At 39.5% G+C, this 23,283-nt stretch overlaps 1 protein-coding gene across 1 annotated transcript in view; it reads left to right on the plus strand.

The window, feature by feature from the left end:
• The window catches only part of LOC121863626 (nuclear receptor-binding factor 2-like), a 28,724-nt gene continuing 5,441 nt past the window's right edge, over window positions 1-23,283 (plus strand). The window contains exons 1-3 of the mRNA XM_042362380.1: window positions 1-94; window positions 9,000-9,184; window positions 14,127-14,300. Coding sequence (XP_042218314.1) covers window positions 71-94; window positions 9,000-9,184; window positions 14,127-14,300 — 383 coding nt within the window. The 5' untranslated portion in view covers window positions 1-70. The remainder of the gene's footprint in view (window positions 95-8,999; window positions 9,185-14,126; window positions 14,301-23,283) is intronic.

The following is a 23,283-nucleotide window of genomic DNA, read 5'->3' on the forward strand; positions in this document are numbered from 1 at the left end:
TATAAAGGGTTTCCAACACCTTCATGGCGGACTATCGATCCCTGAATGTTGTCTTAAATATGGGTTGGGAATGGACAACTCTCCCTTAAACCAGGTAAGTAAATATCATTAATATATTTAAATCATTATAAAATATGAAGAACTCCTTAGAACAAGAGAATGTTTAGGTGGTAAAGGTGCAGTAGCTGTTGGACTGTGAGTTATAATTGGTTTATTTATGTCTGAGGGCAAGAACATGTTACACCATTAACAACACAAATATTACTGGATACTATTAGTGTCTGCCAACGTGTACCCCAGCTACTTGAACACTTATTCACGGTATGATATTTATTATTTAAGAATGATAACCTATTGCATCAGAAATTGTACTAAAGGAGAAACAGTTCAGTACATGAGTGTTAAGTACAAGTTTAAGGTAGAGTTAACACGCTACAAAAGAGGTACCACTAGGCTGTGTGACTCAATGTGAAGGCAGGAAAACCAACCCTTAGTACTGTGAATTTCAACAAAAACGTTTGGTAAAATTTTTGTTTTGTACAACCATGGAATCTGGGATTTTTAACACATGCAATAGATATATCTCATCATTTCAACTAACTTTCATTCTATGTACTAACGTCACAAGTGAATAATAATGAACCTAATAGAACCTGACCTAACGAACCAAAGAAACGTACCTAACTTTACCTAACTTCCTAGACGGGGGGCTAACCCTCTGCTAGTATTATTTTACTTTCGGACATAGCACCCCCGAAAATTATAAACTACTGAATCATTTAGATCTCGCTATTCTGAGCATTTTGAACCCCCCAGATTTCAGAAGGGCAAACTTTGATAGTTTGAAGAGGCAGTTGAGAGAAGGGGTATCATGCTTGGGGGTGAACTACATGACCTCACATGATGTGACCTACAATGTACCCACAGCGGGCGACCTCACCCTACCCGGAGACCTGACGGTTGAGACTGACCTGATAACAAGATCTGAGGTTGCCGAGTTCCACGACGATCTAAATAATGAGTTACTTAATGCACAAAGGCAGAACATACCATACAAAAATACTTAGATCAAACAACATTGACCCTAAATGGATAAATAATTATTTAAAGAACATTATTGGTCAAAGGAAGGCTATAGGTAGGAGGCTAAATTGTGGCGAAGTTTACCTCCGAGATTATTATAAGGTATTGGCTGGTAGGGTTAAGCCCTAGATAAGAAAAGCAAAGAGGAATAATGAGCTGAGGATACCAAGGGAGGCAAAGTCAAACCCCAAGGGATTCTATCAAATGTATCAAACTAAAACACGAGAAAAGATTGAACCAATATAGTCAGATACCGGCGAGCTAACTGATAACGACGGAGAAATGAGCAATAATCTGAATAAATAGTTTTCAACAGTTTTCACCACTGAAAATTTAAACATGATACCCGAGGCACTGACGCTATACAGAGATAGTGAAGAAAACAAATTAAGCGAGATAGTAGTGACTAGTAACGATGTTAGTAAGCAAATAGCCAAACTAAAGCCTAATAAGTCACCTGGTCCCGATGAGATATTTTCCAGAGTATTAAAGGAATGTTAGGAAGAGCTTAGTATGCCCTTAGCAAAGATGTCTAACCTGTCCTTAAAAACAGGTGTAGTACCAGAATCCTGGAGGATAGCGAATGTAATACCGATTTTCAAGAAGGGAGATATGTAGATGACTATCCTCTAACTACCGTCCAATCAGCCTAACATCAATTGTAGGCAAATTACTGGGAGCAATCATTTCAAACTATTCGAAACCACCTGGAGAAGCACAAGTTGATCAATGATTCCCAGCATGGCTTCACAAGCGGGCGTTCATGTCTAACTAATCTATTAACATTCTTTTCATCAGTTTTCGAATCAGTGGACAAGGGGCACAATTATGATGTGGTATATCTTGACTTTAGCAAAGCCTTCGACAGAGTCCCCCACAAAAGACTAATAAGAAAAGTAGAGGCTCATGGCATTAATGGTGATACAGTATTCTAAAATGTATTAGGGCGTGGTTACAGGACAGGAAACAGCGAGTGAGCATTAACGGCACTAAGTCCCATTGGAGCAACGTCACAAGTGGGGTTCCCCAAGGCTCGGTACTTGGACCATTATTATTTATTATATACATAAACGACATAGATATCGGCATAGACAGCAACATAAGTAAATTTGCTGATGACACTTGTTACGAGTTGGGGATTTAGAATACAGTAGAAGTCCAAAAATCCGGACTGCTTGGGGATTGGGTCGGTCCGGATTTTCGGATTTTCCGGATTCTCAGGCAGTACTTTTAAAATTAAAATTTAAGGAGGAATAAAGAAGAGATGAACAGGTACATTTTGATAGTTTATTCATTATCAAATAAAGCATACTTCATTTATCAAAACGAGCAGTTTTAAAGAAAAATAAAGTCAACACTAGACAAAAATGTAAACAAACTGTCTAATACCATGACGAGTCTTGAAATTCCTAAGCCATCCATCACTAAATGCGCACTCTGATTCAATGTTCATTTGCTCCTTAAAAGATTTTGCTTTGGAAATAAGCATCGGCCCAGAAATTGCCATACCTTCTGATCGTTTTAACAAAAACCATTCGCGCAACACTTTATCAAGATTTTCTAATTTGGGCCTATGTAAACTTTTTCTTTCAGCAATTTTAATGTAAGGCTCAGAAGAAGCTGTGAATTCTAGAATTTTATTCTTTGCCTTTTTTATATCATAAATTGTAGACTTTCCAATGTTGTATGTTTCCATTAGAACAGCATTGCTCACATTACATTCTAGTTTCTTAATTATTTCAAGTTTGTCACTCAATTTCAATGTGTTCTTCTTTTTCTTCACACAACGAAGTTTATCTACTTTAGGGGCCATTATTATGGGCTTGTACTCTGTACATGGAAAGAGTAGGACTCAAAATTACATACGTTGTCACAGTTTGATTGCTTGTTTTAAAGTGGCGATCGTGTGGTCGTTTGTTGTCGCTGTGCAGCTGTGGCATTCACGCATGCACACATACACACAAAAGATTTATAGTGCCTCAAATTTTACATTTCAGTTCAAGCTAATTACAAAACTAACAAAATTAGCTACCTATAATTTACAATTAATTTTATTATTAGAATTATGTAAATTAATTTTTTAAAGCAACTCCATTCATTCACGTAACCCACAAAAGCCCGCTAAATTTAAAAAGTTTGGGTTTTTGAAAAGTCCGGATTCTCGGGTGGTCCGGATTCCTGGCATCCGGATTTTTGGACTTTTACTGTATAGTTAAAAGTCTACCCAGATCCCAACAGGCAACAACAATAAAAAAACAAAAACAATCGGACTGTAAAAGGGTAGACAAAGGATGCGAGTTTTTGTTGTGTATAATAAAGTACCATAAATTCCTTAACAAAATATTCAGCTTTCTATAATTTACCCTTAACCATACTTAACCTAAACATTAACAGTATATACATATTTATACAACATACAATAATTTGAAGCAAGGTGGAGGTGGGGAGGCAATATAAGATTACAAATACTTAAGTGCGGAGCTGAGATGGCTGACGAGTAAGGCTGAGTATTGTAGAAGACGGTAGGTAGTCACTGTGCCGTAGGTTTCCAGGATAGGTGATCCTGTGGTCACTTCCCAGAGTGAACTGAACTCTCATCGAACTGGATCTGATGAGGAAGACTTGGAGGAGGTGACGCAACAACCAGGATATGGAGAAGGGAAACCCCGGAGTGGTAACTAAGACTGGTCATACTCGGGTTTCGTCCCTAGATGGCGTTGCTCGTGGTGCTGGGTAGGTAGATCAGGACAATAGATGGCGTGGTTCGTAGTGCTGGGTAGGTAGATCATGACAATTGATGGCGTGGTTCGTGACACACTAAAATAGGACGTGTAATTAAATCTGACGAGGACTCCGCAAAACTACAGGAAGATCTAAAAAAAAATTTTGAATGGTCTGAAAAATGGCAGATGAAATTCAATGTGGACAAATGTAAAGTACTCAGTACAGTATAGGAGATGTAAACAGGGAAACCAGATACCAGGTGAACAACTATGTTATTGAGAAATTCGACTGCGAGAGAGTTTTAGGTGTAATGATAAATAGGAATCTTAAGCCAAGTAAACAATGTGTATTTGCTCGAAACAAGGCTAATAGAGTACTTGGGTTCATACAAAGGAGTGTTAGTTACAAGACTAGCGAGGTCATCTTAAAACTGTATCTTGCGCTTGTGAGACCTCACTTGGATTACGCAGTTCAATTCTGGTCACCGTATTACAGAATGGATATAGAATCCTTGGAAGGAATTCAGAGGAGAATGACAAGACTAATCCCGGGCATTAGGAACCTTGAGTACAGAGACAGGTTAAAGCATCTTAATTTGCACTCCTTCGAGAGACGTAGAGCGAGGGGCGACATGATAGAGGTGTATAAATGGAAGTCAGGGCTAAACAAAGGGGACATTACAAAGGTACTCAAACTATCCAACCAGGAGCGAACTCGTAACAATGGTTTTAAATTAGACAAATTTAGATTTAGGCGCAAAATAGGTAAACATTGGTTTGGAAATAGAGTAGTGGACGAGTGGAACAAGTTACCAAATATCATCATTAACTCGAACACACTGGATAGCTTCAAACATAGGTTGGATGCTTATATGAGCAATAGGGGTTGGGTGTAAATGGGACTACCCAGAATGGGCCAATAGGCCCACTGCAGTTTTCTCCATTCTTATTTTCTTATGTTCTTATATACATGGCGAAAATGGATAATAGGGACACAATTCAATTTAATTGATTTTAAGTAGTTTTCAGTCTTCATCTGTGAGGAAATGTTATCTGTTCTTCACGCAAGCACAGTGTTGACTGATGTCATCCAGTCGTGACCAATGAAGTATCGATATCACGCAAATTTTTTTCGAGCAATCACATTTGATTTTTTTCAAAGGAAACAGCCAGGGTAATTTCATTGACTAGTCTCACAATGGCCGTGGTGGTGGTTGGTTGTCATTTGTGCTTATACAATTATTTTAAGTTTATTGCCGAGTCTTATGAGAAAGACAATCATTCTATCATAAGAACATAAGAAAATATGGAGTCTGCAATAGGCCGGTTGGCCTGTGCATGGCAGCTCCTGTTGAGAGTTACTACCACTCTATCATCCATGAATCCATCTAGCCTCTTTTTAAAACTTTCCAGCATTCCAGCACTTACTACAAAGTTGCTAAGCTTGTTCCACTCGTCCACCACCCTATTTGTGAACCAGTTCCTTCCTCTCTCCCTCCTGAACCTAAACTTATCCAACTTAAATCCATTGCTACGAGTTCATTCCTGCTCAGATATTATAAGAACTTTATCTATAGCTCCTTTATTGATTCCTTCCACCCACTTAAATACTTCTATCATATCTCCCTGCACTCTTCGTCTTTCTAGGGAATGCAAGTTTAGTTTCTTTAACCTATCCTGATATGGAAGGTTTCTAACTCCTGGAATCATTTTCGTCATTCTTTGCTGCACAGACTCTAGTGAATTGATATCCATTCTATAATAAGGGCACCAGAACTGAACAGCATAATCGAGGTGCAGCCTGACTAGCGCAAGATATAGTTGCATTGCAATAAGACCTTTGCACTCTTATTACTTACACTTCTAGATATAAAACCTAATACGTACTCTGTTTGCCTTATTTCGAACATTAACGCATTGTTTTCTTGGCCGTAGGTCAGGGCTTACAAGTACCCCTAAGTCTCTTTCACAAGTCGACTTTTCTAGGTTGATGTTGTTAAGGCTGTATCCCTGATCGTATCCCTGATCCTTCCACTTCTAATTAAGGTATTGTACTTTCGTACATGGCGCGCCCCAAAGTTTTAATTACTGAAACTTTTAGGTTAGTTTAAGCGAGGCCTACCGGGCGTCTGGGGGTGGAGCCCCCGGCTAGGGGTCAGGTTAGGCCTACCGGGGTTCCGGGGGCAGAGCTCCCGTCTAGGGGTTAGGTTGATATTAATATATGAATAGCAATTTTTTTATTTTGTTTTAAGTGGTTATTTGACCTTAATTTTAACAAATTAAGAGTAAATATGTCTGCTCTCTCGCTCTCTAAATAAGAAGAGCATGAATATTGGGTGACACATAATCAAGTTGTTACGTTACTCATACTGGTCATGTTTCCGCATGGTCATGACTTTTTAAACAAATCTATCCAGAGTATCATTAACATAAAATAATATAACTAATTGTTTATGTGTTGGCCAATATTCTCACTCTTTGTTCTTTTATATCCTTATTACTTATGTATTTCATTCTTGATGACATGTCAGGAGAAGAAATTCCTGACGATGTCACGGAGTGTAGAACAAGTTCGTTATACAGTACAGGAAGAAGTACCAGAGAGGAGCCCCGAATGATATACTTTATACTAACTGATTTGTTTACAAAAAGCTGGAGCTGGAAAAATCAATCTGTTTTTATGCATGTCTATATTTTGTTGACTTATGACAGAAACTTAAGAAAACCTATAAATGGAAAGTTGCAATTCCTCCAACCTATTTTTGGGTATTCAAGAAATAAAAAGCAAGTTTTTTCTTCAGAATGTTTTCCTAAAGTTCCTCATTGTCATTAGTGCTGTTGTAAACTATGACCATAAATTAAGAGTGAGCTAGAGTGACTTTGGACAGCCATTAATTTTACATGTTAAAGTGGGTTCAACTACATTGTGACAGGTCCAGATACCTTTGGGGTCACTTTGGACACCAGGGAATTGACAAAAATATATAGGTATTGACATACCTGTAACAAAAATATATACAGTACTGTATTGTATGAAACAAAGATGGACCATTGATTTATGAACAATATGCAGGTAAATAAAAATATATTTCTCAATGGATTATTACTTGATACAGTACTAGTACTTGTACAGTGTATGATTATTTTGTTTTCTCTATTAACTTCTTGGATACACAAGTACAGTAATATCTCCGTTAGCCGGGATCCCTCAAACCTGGAACTGTCCGATAGCCGGAATTGAAATGTTCTCAGAAAATCGTTCCCATAGCTGGAATTTTCCAGAAAATTACGGCTTTGGGAACGATTTCCCGAAAAATTATGAAAAAAATTCTTGGCACCTGGGTTTGAGAGATGGAAATCGGGCACATTTTCTGGAAATTCAGATAAAATTTTCCGTTACAGTACCTGGAAAATTCCGGGAATGGGGGATTTTTTCCGGGTTCGAGAGATGATGTAATGGGCAATTTCTGGAACTTCTGAGAAAAATTTTCCGTTACCCGGAAATTTCCGGGGATGAGGGATATTTTTCCGGGTTCGAGAAATGATGTCATGGGCAATTACTGGAACTAACGAGAAAATTTTTCCATTACCCGGAAAATTCCGGGGATGAGGGATATTTTTTCCGGGTTTGAGCAAGTCGTCTTGTTACCCAGAAATCGCTCATTCCTGAAAGTGCTCTGCACCAATTGTTCGGGCTAACAGAGATATCACTTACAGTACTCTAGTGTATTTCTTACCTTTTTTCAGTTTGTCTGCTTTTATGTTCTAGGCATTTATTTATTTTATTGATTATTAATTTTTTTATTTATTCACCTTAACAAGTTTGCCATTCAATTTAGCCATGTGTCAAAAATCACCCCATGACGACTAAAAGATAAGAGATGGGCTTAATGAAACTGCTATTCAGAAAAAGTTCATGATTTTCATATTGTGGATGCTGCACAGTACAGTTCTGAAAAAGATATTGGTACCAGTAAATTTCTATTACAGAATTAAAATTTTTCTGGGTGAAGAAAAATTTTGGTTGTAACGAATTTTATGGTTTTTATCTAACAAACATGATTTCTTTTTTCTTTTTTCCCACTTATAATTACGTCAGCTTCCAAAAATTTTGAATTTATATACTTTCACGTTTCCTCTTTATGGTCACAAAATTTGTTTTCCCACAATTGTATTCGTAATGTCATGAAGAGTGAACATTCAGTTTTACCGCAAATGTGTCCAAAAACATCCTATTTTATGGTTACTGTACCTTAAAGGGGTAATGACATCAGAGGTTAGTTATTATGGCCATATATTAATGTTCAGGCAACTTATGGTTAATTTCCACTGGACGCCTGGATGGGGGAATATGAAAGAATCATAAAGACATTCAGATTTCACCACAGACTCTTGATTTAAACTATCAAAGTTCACTATGCATAGGAGGGTCATCCTTGTCTCTAAAATCAAATATATATGACATCAGTTTCTTCCTGCATGGGGCGCAGCACATGAGTGGATGAAGTACTTCTTGACTCAGCCATGGTTCAGCTATTACTAATGTACAAAGTCTGGGAAATTTGAATTAGGCCCAGGAGAAATATATCACAACTGTTGTGGGATAGCTATATCAGCAAAGGGTTAAAAGAAGTGCATGATACCACAGCCTCTATGATAAAGCGAGTTTTAGGGACAAAAATTTTAAATTAATTACAATATTATGTACAATACTCCCAGTTCTGACTACAAGTGTATTCAAACAATAAGTGTTTATAAAACAAAACAAAATCCCAGAAACTGGGTGCTGCTATTTTTTTATTTTTTAATAAGAGTTGTAAACTCTTGAAATAACCTTCCTAGTGAATTTTCCCAAAACCTTTCCTCTACATGGAATACAGTACAGTACTGTAGTTGATTACTGTCTAGGACTCAAGGTAATTAAATTTTTCCTAATATTTATGTTAAAAATCACCAAACAGTGTTTTTGGTGGGAGAATAGAATGAGAATCATGTCATACTGTACACCAAACTGTTACTGCTATCATTATGCATATTTAATGCAATTCTAAGTCATTTCAAATTGATTTTCTAATGTCCACCACTTTATACAATGAGAAACTGTTTGATATATGGCTCTGGAAACTACATCCTGCCATTAATTTGTCCTTCATCTTAGATATAACCAAATTTTACTGTCTAAACACTGATAAGGCACACCGAGAGCAGCGTCGAGCTGAGGCGTGCCGGCGTGGTGGACGGCTGGAAGAAGCAGCAGAGTGTCATGGTCGGGCAGCCGAGTTGCTGACTGCAGCTCTTACGTTGACAACTACCCCTCTGGCGAGGCAGAGTATAACACTACAACACAGTTATCACATCCGTCAACAGGAACTGCTGAGGTTAGTAATGTACTTACAGTTATTTAGATCTGATATGCTTGTCACTGTTCCATTGCACAGAACCTAAGTTTACCAGAAGTCACTTATACTGTACTTGCACTCAACCCAAGTGGTTTTGTTACTCTATATTGTATAACCTCCGGTAGAACAAAACATCCTGCCTTAAATATCTTCAACCATTGACAAGGAGACACTTTGGTGAATTGATTAAACTGAGACACCTGTTTGATCTCTTCCACTGCCAGTTATTTAAATAAAAATTGCCACCCCTATCTTGTACAGTATGATAATCAATTGATCATCAGTCTCTGCGTGTTATATCTTTTGCAAATACGGTAGACCTCTTCATCTCTCGAGGGAATCTTCATAAAAACTCACTGGAAAAGGGAAACAATGGAGCACCTTAGCATTCGTTTTTATTCAAAACATCTTGCCTCCAAAGATGTCTTGAACAAAGACAAAAGCTAAGGTGCTCCAGTGTTTTCTTTTTCCCTGTGAGTTTTTATGAAGATTTATATTCTCCGTATTACCATTGTGAATCTCCAAGAGAAAATTTATGGTACAGTAGGGTCGGGATATATTGCGAGATAGGGTCCAACGATGTTCGCTATACAGGTATACTAAATCGCGATATATAATTACATGTAACCAATGGGAAAAATAGGGTTAGGTTCTGGATGCCAAAAAAAGTGACTAAACTTGACTTAACAAGTTCATTTTCTTACTAAATAAAGCACCAATGAACACTAGACTCGGGAACAACAGACTATTTCAATATCAATATCAAGGAACACTAGACTCGGCAGCTGACACACCATCCCGGGAACACCAGACTCGGCAGCAGACGCCACACTGCCTCCCTCACTTGACAATCCCACACCTACATAAACAAACACCAAAAATATTAGTTACAGTATTAAATCTTTTCCATTAAGCTTTACATTATCTTCACTTCACTTTTCACGTCACTAGCAACCCATTTACACTCGCTTTAGAAATTTGAACTTGCACCAAACTCGGCAGCTGATGGGCCATCCCAAGAACAACAGACGACACACTGCCACCTTCCTTTAACAATCACAAACGAACAAACCAAAAATATTACTTACAGTATTAAATAATTTCCATTAAGCTTTCCATTATCCTCACTCTACTTTTCACGTCACTGGCAACCCATTTGCACTCACCTTAGAAGTCGTAATCTGCAGCAGAGTAGGCTGCTTTCTCGTCACTCACTCAGAAAGACTGAGCGGGCGAGTGTGAATGTGTGAGTGAGCAACCATGGTGGCGCCTCTGGTGAGCAAAAACGCATTTGTTTGCCATGGCAGTACATTTGCATTTTCTGCCCGATTTCCCTCGCAAAATAAAAAAATTATCGCCATATATGGGAAAATTTTGGTAAATTTGGTAGCCGTGATAAAGAATTTTTTTTATATAAAGTCGCAATATATCCTGACCCTACTTCTAGATGGGCAGATGAGTGTTTATGGATAAATTGTAATGGTATCATATGTGGTGTTACAGATATGCAGAGTTCAGTTATACAGACCTTTGGATATGAGGAATTTAACTGTATATTTTGAGTGTTCTTATACAGGGGGTCCCCGAGTTAAGAATGTCCGACTTACGAACACCCGCCAATACGAATGAGGTCCCATCAGGTCAATTATTTTATCAATCCAATATAGGTACACGTGGTTCGTAGTACAATAATACCCCGCTTTACGCGTCAGTTGCATCCCTCCAGGTCACACTGTGTAAACCAGTATCTATTGTTCTGTAAAATGGCTTCCGCCGGACCACCGCCCCCAGAGAAAAACCTTGCATTACCTGGACCCAGCCGCCCTAAGCCAAAGAAGATACGACGTTCCCTAAGCTACGAAGTGAAATACAAGATTATTCAAGAGTTGGAGAAAGGAACACGTCAAGCTGATCTCGCGAGCCAGCATGGAGTCAACGAATCTACGATTCGTACTATTAAGAAGGATGCAGCCAAGATCAAAGAACACATGAGAATCACAAAGTCTGCAGGTGCTTCAGTGATCAAGTATTGCCAGAACAAGGTGCTGCTAAAGGTTGAAAATTTGCTGGTGAGTTACTTGATTCGTCAGGCGCGACGCAACATGGTTGTAGACACGCGATCCGTTCAAGAGTACGCCCGTGAACTGTACGCAGCAGTGTTACGTAAGATGGGAATTGCAGAGCCCAAACCCTTCAATGCTTCCTCTGGTTGGCTGCATAGGTTTAAGAAGAGGAACAAGATCACCAACATTACCATTGGTGGTGAAGAAGCGAGTGCTGACCGTGTGGTGGCTAGAGATTTTCCTCCATTCTTACGTGAGGTTATGGAGGAAGGACAGTACACCGACGACCAGGTGTTCAACATGGACGAATCCGGTCTATTTTGGAAAAAGCTACCTACCAAGACCTTCGTTGTCCAGTCTGCCGGCAAGATTCGGGGCCGGAAGTTGCAGAAGGAGAGCATCACCGTCCTCTTTACCACCAATGCCTCCAGTACCTGTAAACCCAAGTTATCGGTGATCCACACTGCCCGCAAGCCGCATGCCTACAAGAACGTGGACATGAGCAAGATTAATGTCCACTGGCTGACCGCACATAAGGTGTGGATGTTCTCTGCTCTGTCACTCTCCTGGTTTGATGACTGTTTCGTTCCCAACGTGATGAAATTCTGCGAGCAACAGAATTTTCCCTTCAGCATTCTGTCGCTCCTTGACAATGCACCAGGACACTCGCCACTACTTGTGGATCATCACCCCAACATAAAAGTGGTCTTCTTTCCTCCCAACACTACGTCATTAATCCAGCCCATGGACCAGGAGTTGATATGCAATTTGAAAGCTGCATACTCTGCAAAGAAGTTTAAGCTCCTGAATGACTGTACCATCACCAAGGATGAGTTGCGTAAGCTGGGTGACACCGATAGCGAGAGCAAAAGCGACGAGGACAAGGAACAAGAGGTGGTGAATCAAGAAGTTCTCGTCAAACAGTTTTGGAAAAAATTTAACGTCAAACAAGCTGTGGACTTCTTGGTGGAGGCATGGGACCAGCTGTCTGTAGCTACGATTCGTCACGCATGGAGGCATGTGTTGCATGGTATCCCAGGTGAGAGGCGGAGTCAACCTGTGACTGGTGAGGTTCAGTCTGTTACAGTGGCATTGGACCTTGCAAGAGAAGCTGCGCACAGTATTACAGCTGAAGGCTTCTCCGAGACCACCAACAAAGACATCCTGGAGGTGATCAGAGATCCTGAAATGACTGCCGACGAGATGTTGGAAGATGATCACGTCAGTCAAGAGGCAGGTGGTGCGTCAACCCCCAGAAGAACACAAGTTAACGCATAGTACAGTAATGTTAAGGGTGCCATCGAGTGTGCAGAGAAACTGAAGCTCTTCCTTTCCAACGACCATGATGATGACCGCTATGAAGTCTTCCAAACCCGGCTGGTGCAGGCTATGGAGCCGTACATCAAGGTGTATTAAGACAACTTCAACACTACCCGTCAAAAAAGCATTACCGAGTTCTTCGCCCGCAACCCACCACAGCCAGCCCGAGCCAGTGATAGTGACAGTAACAGTGAAGGTGACTTTGAGGGATTTGTCAGGGATGCCCTGACAATTATGGTGGATAGTGATGGTGATTCACCTGAGGGCCAGTAATCTGCCCTCTGCCTCGGAACCAGCCTCCATCCCTGTTTGCCGACCCATCTCTTCTACTAACGTAAGTGTTAAACCTAACCGTTATTTTTCCAAATCTGACCTTAATTTTCCTAACCTAACCTAATCTTACGTAAGTGTTAAACCTTTATTTTTCCTAACCTAACCTAATCTTACATAGGTGTTAAACCTTGATTTTTCCTCACCTAACCTTAGGTAAGTGTTAAACCTTTATTTTTTCTAACCTAACGTGTTACCCCTTGATTTTTCTTTTACCTGGTACAGTATATTATTCTATTATTGATATTTCTCTTCTATATTTTGTGTGTGCATACCATCATAAAGTTAAGATAATATTTTTACTACAACGTAGTTTTGTGTCGTCAAAAAGTGGAGTTTGGGGGTCGGGCCAGTCTCTATTGGAATTAATCCCATATGTTCTGTTGTTCACTTTACACGGTTTTCGTTTTACGCGGTACCCCGTGGGTTCAATTGACAGCGTAAATCGGGGTATCACTGTACTGTATTAACGTACGAAAACTAGTTTGCATGGCGTAGCAGCGAGGCGGAGCGGCAGGTGGGGAGGAATGCATAACCCAAGCCATGCGCTTTGAGGGAGCGTCAGCACACCTTACCCTCACCTCAGTAGCATGTGTGATCAAGTGCAAACTGTTGTTGTTTGCTTATTAACTCTAGTTTTCTGCCCTCATCATGGCTCTCAAATGCAAACGTGATACAAGTGATAGTAGTACATCCAAGAAAAGGAAAACAATTACAATGGAAGTGAAAGTTGGTATAATTAAATGTCCTGAAATAGGTGAAACATCCTCAGTCATTGGTAAAGCGTTGGGCTTCAGTCGGTCAACTATCACACATGTAAAAGGATCTACACCAATGCACTCAACTGTGATAACAAAACAAAGAAGTGGACTGTTAATTGAAATGGAATTATTGTTAGTGATATGGGTGGAAGATCAGCCAGCCCAAGGTTTCAGTGTAAGTGTTAAACTTAAATTTTTACTTTCCTTTACTGTATTATGTCATTCAATTTCTTCTTTTCTCTTAAATTAAGTGATTCGAGATGTATAAAAGGATTTAGCTATGATATAGTGCACATAGGGTATGTGTTCCAACTTACGTACATTTCCGACTTAAGAACGTCCTGAGGAACGGAACTCGTTCGTAACCCGGGGACCCCCTGTATGTACTTTTCTATATTATCAATTTTAATGAAATCATTTAACCCAAAGGAATATGACTGGTTCCAGGTTCCGCAGCAAGCAACTTGAGAAATATGTAAAGGCAATGGAGAACCAGCGAGTGAAGATGGGGAGTGCCAGTGGCAGTAGTGGTGGAGGTTCAGGGTCTGGGAGTCGGGAGCTTGCCTCCACATACTTGCATGTTAGCAGAAAGGCTCAGGCTCTGTCAGTAGAGATCACAAAGTAAGTAAAAGCTGTATTTTTTTAATTCCTATCTGGAAAAAATATTTTTTCCAGATACCTATCTGGAAAAAAAAACATATTATATTTATACATGTACAGTATTTTTTTGGAACTTCTTTGAATACGCATCATTAGTATACAGTGGTCCCTCGGTTAACGAACTCAATTCGTTCCAGAGGGTCGTTCGTTAACCGAAACCATTGTTTCAATGGGATATTGGGTAATTGGTTCCAGTTGAAGTTACGTAAATCCTGAGGAGTGTGTATAACTTTAATGTCCTCGCCATAATCAATCACATACTTTTCAAAGTCTTTCCCTGCCCTCTCTAAAAAACGCTCTTCTCACTCTGAACGGGATGTGACCACCTTTACTTCCTGAACACACAGCCAGATACGTAGCTCCCAGCCTGTAAGGACTTTCAAACATATTTCTAGTCTACCTAGGGGGTTACATCCAACGCCAACATGTAGAGGAAGGGAGAAAATAGTGATATCCGTCAAAAAACGCATTTTGCCCAGGGTGGCGCTTTACCCCCTTGTAATGCTGAGTGCCTCATATCATCATGCCAGATATTATAACAAAATTGAGTAAAAATACTCTTATTTCATCTGAAGAATAAGGTAATCAGTTACAAAAGAAACAAGACTAGAGCTGATGAGAGACATTTGCATGAAAAAATTAGTCAGTGGTGTTGATGTAAGTTGTCAGATACTTTCAGCATATCAGAATGCAAATTAGATATATCAGTTTTATACATTTTAGCTTATTAATGGTACACCCAAAAGAGAACATTTGCGTATACCAATATTATTATCTTAAACTAATTCGAAATTTGACCTATATTATGATAATATGGTAAGAAAAACCATTATTTGGTCTTCATTATATTAGGTGTGAAGGTACAGGTATCCCCTATTTATGGTGGGATTACCTTCCTGAAAAACCCATCACAGGTTGAAATAGCATAAATTGGGATCATTATAACATGGGGTTCAATGGGATTCGTTCCCAGCCAGTCCAACACCCACATGAATCACCGAAAAACACATTTAAACAACACTCACCACATCATTAAGAACAAACCTGGTCATCATCACATGTACCCTTCAAAGCTAAGGGGCCTCTTGAAGGGTGGAGTGGAGACATCACTGTGACTCCCACACAGGTTAACAATGTCAAGCTTCACCTCCAGTGACACAGTTTTCCTGGGCACCTTGGCCTTCCTAGACATTTTCAAAGTTTCACTGTTCACTTCACAGTTACAAAAACAGAGCAAAAGCACTTGTTACAAAAAGTGAGAGAACGATGATAACGTAAAAACAATGATGACGGCTGACACTGCTCACATCATGTTCACAACAACAGAGGCACTTTACAGTCACAAAAAACAGCAAAATTCACTTTACAGTCACCAGAGTACAATTTAAATGTTATTGTTGTCCTCTCACTGTAAGGTTAAAAAAATGTTAAGTACCAACACTGATATTGCCCTATAACCATTGAGCTACACGATCATGGGCATGTGCGATCACCATGGAACAAAGTGTGGGACTGTAGTGCACCAGGTGGCCACGTAGCAGCGCGTGGGTAGACTGCAGCTGATAAGTGCACTGAGAGATGCGTTCCATTTACCGCATTGACCACATGATGACCATCGTTCGTGAAAATTTTTTGTTCGTAAATAGGGGGTGGTCTTAATACATCACTATTGTACAAGTGGAATATCATAGGTAAGAGATCATAAATCGGGGGATACTTGTACAATGTCAGCTGTCATGCCTGCCTTGAGCGACAGATTCAGATATACCAGATAAATTTCTCAGAATTATTATTGAAAAAAGATAAATGTATTTTATGCTCTCCTTACAAGGATATTTCAGTAACATTTAAAAAATCAGCAAAAATAACTGCCAGGAACTGCATCCAGAGAACCTGTCAGATCCAAGTTCTCCAACTGCCACTGTCTAGACTGGCATTAAAAGTTCCAGCCAGATGATAGAGATGACAGACACTCACTTTGTAGAAAATTTATGTTTTCTATAGGATTTTGATGTAATATGTTCGGTGGTAAAGTTCTTAATGAACACAAAAATAAGGAAATTAGTACAGGGACTACAATAGCTAACAACAACAATAATGATAGAAAAGAAATTTTTTTTCATGTTGCATTAGGTTACATTACATTAGGTGAGCAACTGATATTTTCATATTAAATTTGACTACGTTTGGGATTGTTTGGAAGTTATTGTTCATGTTAGGTTTGATTTGGTTTACTCTTTTGTACAAGAAATAATTACATATTTATCTCAATGAAACAAAAACCAAGCCTCCCCTAATATAATCTAGCCTAGCCTAACTCAGCATGAAAATAATTTGTTCACATATTGTAGCCTATTACTGCTGTCATTAAGCTTTACTATTATATGTATCACTTCAACAACTTGTAGAAAACATTTGACATAGATAGCAGTCGTGCATTTCGGGGCCTGCACATCCCATCAGTCTCAATCACGCCTGCTAGACAAGTGCGTAACCATCGGCACTCATTACGTTGGGCCAGGCTGGGATGACGGGGTGGGCAATCACAAGCCAAAACAAGAAAAATGGGGTGGGGTCAGGTGTATTAACATAACCATAATGAACAGAATATAGAAGGGTTGTAGAACATCAAATGCCAGTTTGTTTTTATTAATTCATTATAATATTCTGGTATGATCAGCCTCTTATGGTATATGCTTCATTATAAATAATATAACATACAGTATTAAATGATAGGAAAAAATATGATATATAATCTGTAATTTGACTTAAAAATTAAGAAGAAATGTAAGAGGAAATACACATCACCTACATTTATTGCACATTAAAAATACAAATTCAAGGGTCAGGGGGCTAATGAGTTTCTGCTGTCTCCCCAAATTGTCTTTCAAGAGTTTACTGTAGTTAAGCGGAGAAATGTCCACCGTGAGCAGATTTTTATTTTTTTTATTAATTATTTTATTTTATTTATTTTTTTTAGTACAGTCAGCGCTTAACATACGGGGTTAGGTAACAGATATACCCGTGAATGTTAAAAATCCGTGTACTTTGCTGCCCCCCCAATAAAAAAACCCTGGCCCCCCATGTCCTTATTTATCGTATATACCTGTGTGTAGTTCGAGTTTTTAAGACCAAATTATTTGGCAAAAAATTAAGGGTCGACCTCCAAACGGGTAATAGTTTCTTTAGGTTGAAAAATATTTGCCAGTAACTACAGTACCAGCAAACAATGGAAACGATGCACCAACGCACCATCAGCTGTGAGTGTCGGTACAGTTGCCAGGGCAGATCTCTTGCGTCATCATAGCAAGCCCAAAGTAGCCAAACGCATGGTATGGTATGCACAGGACGATGTAAAACAAAGTACAGTCGGCCCTTAACATACGTGGGTTTATAATACACGGATTTGCAAATACGCGGATTGCCCCGCCGGAGGAATATTCTGTACATTGAAGTTATTGAAGTACATTCAAATCGCGCGCGGCACCAAACACGGGACACCGCCCGCTCCCGCAACCTCACACGCATAGCTCTCCCTCACTCAGTCAGTCTCGCTGTAAACACGCTTGTGTTGACATCAGCATTTTAGTTGCAAAAATATTACATTTCCATGAATGTATTATATCAAGCACAGTATGAATAGAATATCACTTATATAAGAGTATTTTAACCGAAAACTACTAAAAAAAACGAGTAACATATCTTGAACATCGGAAGGTTAGGTAAAGCCTTTTGTTTTCATGTAGTTTATCCTAATTTACATTGAAATACATTATGTTTCAGCAAAACTACTATTTATTTCTGAGAATATGGAAATGTAATATTTCTGCTGAAATGACGTACGTATTACAGTGGAAAATGACGAAAGCAGTGACTTTCGCTTTCTTTCATTCAAAACATGTTACCGTAATCGCTTTTCGAATGGTTTTCAGTTAAAAAAATGTTTATTACAATAATATTCTATCCTAATTCACTTGTGATGCAACATTTTTTTTAACTGAAAACCATTCGAAAAGCGATTACGGTAACATCTTTTGAACGAAAGAAAGTGAACGTCATTGTTTTCGTCACTTTCCACTGTAATACGTACGTCATTTCAGCAAAAATATTACATTTCCGTGAATGTAGTATATCAAGCACAGTATGAATATAATATCATTGTAATATAACAGTATTTTAACCGAAAACTATTAAAAAAACGAGTAACATCTCTTGAACATTGGAAGGTTAGGTAAAGTCTTTTGTTTTCGTCATGTATTTTATCCTATTTTACATTGAAATACATCACGTTTCAGCAAAACTACTATTTATCTCTGAGAATATATTCATTCAGGCACAGTTTAGGTAAAATATACATGTGCTGTAACATTTTTTTAATTGAAAACGATTTGAAAAACACGTACCCTCTAGCCCTGTTCAAGGAGAAGACTGGGAGGAGCTGTTTGGTGCTTAAGACGATGACAAGGAAAATGATTTTGATGGATTTTAATGAAAATATTCAGAAAGACCCTGGCACTGTCAAGGAAAGTGGCTGCTGAAGGCTTCCGGGATATGGCAGAGGACGAGATTAGGGAGCTAATTGAAGCGCACGACACTGAGCTGACCGAGGAGGATCTACAGGAGTTAGTAGACTCAGGCAAGGAAGAGGAAGCGAAAGGGAAAGAGGATGAGGAAGAGCACCAAGAAATAACGTTGGAGAAGTTGGGGAAGATGACCAGGAATATTGAGGCACTGAAAAACCTGGCCTATAGTATGGACCCCTCCATGGTGCGTGCCCTGAAATTCATGCGAGGGATGGATGACGTTTTCGCTCCATACAAAAACATCATGGAAATGAAAGAAAGAGACGACAACTCCCCATCACCATGTTCTTCGATCACCGAAGGAGAGATTTAACACCATCAATCACTGGCGGCAGTGAGGAAGCAGCTGAATCCACAGTCGCCCCCACTTCACCACCCGTTATGGAATTGAGTGACGATGAGCCCGATGACCCCCGTCCTGTCGCCGAGGATATGTACTGTACAGTAAAGTGAAGTTTTTATCTCTTTTTTAATAGCTTTTCTTGCCATGTTTATTGTTTGTAAAAATGCACAGCACAGTACAGTTCAGTTCAGTACTGTACATAGGAAGTGGAGGTGCAGTTATTCACAAAACATTTGTGTTCGTTGTCGGCAGTAGTGACGGTTAGGAGGCAGAGGGGGTGGAGGAGGCAGAGGAGGTGGAGGAGGTAGAGGAGGGAGCAGAGGGAGCGAGTTGGGAGGAGTGGTGACCTTGGACGTGGGAGCAGGAACGAGTGGAGATGCCAGCCAGTACATTACGGGTGTATTAATTGTTTTTATAGCTATTTTTGCATTTTAATATTAAATATTGTACATTACGTTTCAACAAAACTACCATTTATTTTTGAGAACATGGAAATGTAATATTTTTGCTGAAATGATGTACATATTACAGTGGAAAGTGGGATAAAATTGTGACGAAAGCAATGACTTTCTCTTTCTTTCGTTCAAAAGATGTTACTGTAATCGCTTTTCGAATGGTTTTCAGTTGTTGGATTATAAGGCTAATGATAGGATAGAATATTATTGTAAGACAGTACGAGTACAACAGTTTTTTAACTGAAAATCATTCGAAAAGCGATTACGGTAAAATCTTTTGAATAACGAAAGAAAGCGAAAGTCATTGTTTTCGTCTTTCCACTGTAATATATACGTCATTCCAGCAAAAATATTATATTTCCATATTTATTTCTGAGAATACCTATATTCATTCAGTCACAGTTACGGTAAAATATACTTGTGATATAATATTTTAATGAAAATACCAGGTATTTAGAAATACGGTATCGTAGTTTTCTTTTGTTTCAAATTTAATTAACAAAGATTGATGTTTCAAATGTAATGAACAAAAATTTATGTACAGTATCTATAAATAAACTTTAAAAAATGAATACTTTATGTTTTACATCGTCCTGTGCATACCATACCATGCATTTGGCTACTTGGGCTTGCTATGATGACGCAAGAGATCTGCCCTAGCAACTGTACCGACACTCACAGCTGGTGGTGCGTCGTTTCCATTGTTTACTGGTAGTTACTGGTAAATATTTTTCAACCTAACGAAACTATTACCCGTTTAGAGGTCGACCCCCAATTTTTTGCCAAATAATTTGGTCTTAAAAACTTGAACTACACACAGGTATATACGGTAAATAAGGACATGGGGGGACCAGGTTTTTTTTTGGGAGGGGGGAGGGCAGCACATATACACGGATTTTTAACATCCACGGGTATCTCTGTTACGTAACCCCCGTGTATGTTAAGGGCTGACTGTATTCATTTTTTTAAGTTTATTTATAGATACTGTACATAAATTTTTGTTCATTACATTCGAAACATCAATCTGTAAATTAAATTTGAAACAAAAGAAAACTACGATACCGTATTTTCATTAAAATATTACATCACAAGTATATTTTACCTTAACTGTGACTGAATGAATATATTCTCAGAAATAAATATGGAAATGTAATGTTTTGGCTGAAATGACATACATATTACAGTGGAAAGTGGGATAAAATTATGACGAAAACAATGACTTTCGCTTTCTTTCGTTGTCCAAAAGATTTTACCGTAATCACTTTTCGAATGGTTTTCAGTTAAAAAACTGTTGTACTCGTACTGTATTACAATAATATTCTATCCTATCATTAGCCTTATAATCCCACAACTGAAAACCATTCGAAAAGCGATTACAGTAACATCTTTTGGACAACGAAAGAAAGCGAAAGTCATTGTTTTCGTCATAATTTTATCCCACTTTCCACTGTAATACGTACGTCATTTCAGCAAAATTATTACATTTCCATATTTTCAGAAATAAATGGTAGTTTTGTTGAAACATAATGTACAGTATTTAATATTAAAATGCAAAAAGAGCTATAAAAACAAATAATACTGTACACCCGTAATGTACTGGCTGGCATCTCCACTCTTCCCTGTTCCCGCCAGTCACCGACTCACCACTCATCCCGCTCTATCCCTCTGCCTCCTCCACATCGTCACTACTGTTGTATTACAATAATATTCTATCCTAATTCACTTGAATAAATACTACGATACCATATTTCTGAATATTTTCATTAAAATCCATCAAAATCATTTTCCTTGTCATCGTCTTAAGCACCAAACAGCTCTTCCCAGTCTTCTCTTTGAACAGGGCTAGAGGGTACGTTTTTTTCGAATCGTTTTCAGTTAAAAAAATGTTACATCACATGTATATTTTACCTAAACTGCGCCTGATTGAATATATTCTCAGAAATAAATAGTAGTTTTGCTGAAACGTGATGTACAGCCAACCCTCGCTTTACGCGGTCCCACATTACGAGTTTCCACGTTTACGCGGTACCCTGCCGAAACCGGAATGCTCACTTTCCACGGTGCGTGTACCCCTTTACGCGGAGAGCGGCTGGCGAGCCACGCCATTTTTGGATCCAAACCTCCCGCCATCCCTCCCGCCCTCTCCCGCCATCCGTCATGTTGTGTAAGCGGCGCGAGTAGGTTGCGCAGTGTGTGTCTTTGTTGCGTTATCAGTGACGTCATATGACGTATCGGACTGTAATTGGGCCATGCATCCTTACCACCCTCCGCTGCTAGCTGTGATTGGTTTAAAGTAATATGACGTGTCCGCCTGCGGGAGGGAGGGAGGGAGGGAGGAAAGACGACGCTTGACCTAGCCGCGGCAGTTTCATCCCTCCAGGCCACACCGTGTATACGTGATTCCATTGTTCTGTAAAATGGCTTCCGCCGGACCACCGCCCCCAGAGAGAAACCTTTCCTTACCTGGACCCAGCCGCCCTAAGCCAAAGAAGACACGAAGTTCCTAAAGCTACGAAATTAAGTATAAGATCATACAAGAGTTGGAGAAAGGAACAAGACAGGTTGATCTCGCGCACCAGCATGGTGTTAACGAGTCTACGCTCAGGACAATTAAGAAGGATGCAGCCAAGATAAAGGAGCACATGAACATCACAAAGTCTACAGGTGCTTCTATGATCAAGCATTTCCACAACCAGGTGCTTCTCAAGACGGAAAAATTACTTGTGAGCTACTTGGTGCGTCAGGCGCGACGGAACATGGCGGTGGACACGCGCTCAGTTAAGGAGTACGCACGTGAACTGTATGCTGCAGTGTCACGAAAGATAGGAATTACAGAGCCCAAACCCTTTAATGCTTCCTCTGGGTGGTTACAGAGGTTTAAGAAGAGGAACAAAATCACCAATATCAACATTGGTGGTGAAGAAGCTAGTGCTGACTGTGTTGCGGCTAGGGAATTTCCTCCGTTTTTACGTGAGATTATGGAGGAAGGACAGTACACCGACGACCAGGAGTTTAACACGGACGAATCTGGTCTTTTTTGGAAAAAGCTACCTTCCAAGACCTTCGTTGTGAAGAATGCCAGCAATATTCGGGGCCAGAAGATGCAGAAGGAGCGCATCACCGTCCTGTTTACCACCAATGCCTCCGGTACCTGTAAGCTCAAGTTATCGGTGATCCACACAGCACGCAAGCCGCACGCCTACAAGAGCATGGACATGACCAAGCTAAATGTCCACTGGCTGACCGCACGTAAGGCGTGGATGTTCTCTACACTGTCCCTCTCCTGGTTTGATGACTGTTTCGTTCCCGATGTGAAGAAATTCTGTGAGCAACAGAATGTGCCATTCAAGATTTTGTTGCTGCTGGACAACGCACCAGGACACTCGCCCCTACTGTTAGATCGTCACCCCAACGTAAAAGTGGTCTTCCTTCCTCCCAACACTACGTCTATATTACAGCCCATGGACCAAGAGTTAATCTGTAATGTAAAAGCTGCATTCTCTACTAAAAAATTCAAGCTCCTGAACGACTACACCAACACCAGGGAAGAGTTGCGTAACCTG

This window comes from Homarus americanus, unplaced genomic scaffold (genome assembly GCF_018991925.1).
Source record: "Homarus americanus isolate GMGI-L3 unplaced genomic scaffold, GMGI_Hamer_2.0 scaffold41366, whole genome shotgun sequence".
In the NCBI taxonomy this organism is placed as follows: Eukaryota; Metazoa; Arthropoda; class Malacostraca; order Decapoda; family Nephropidae; genus Homarus; species Homarus americanus.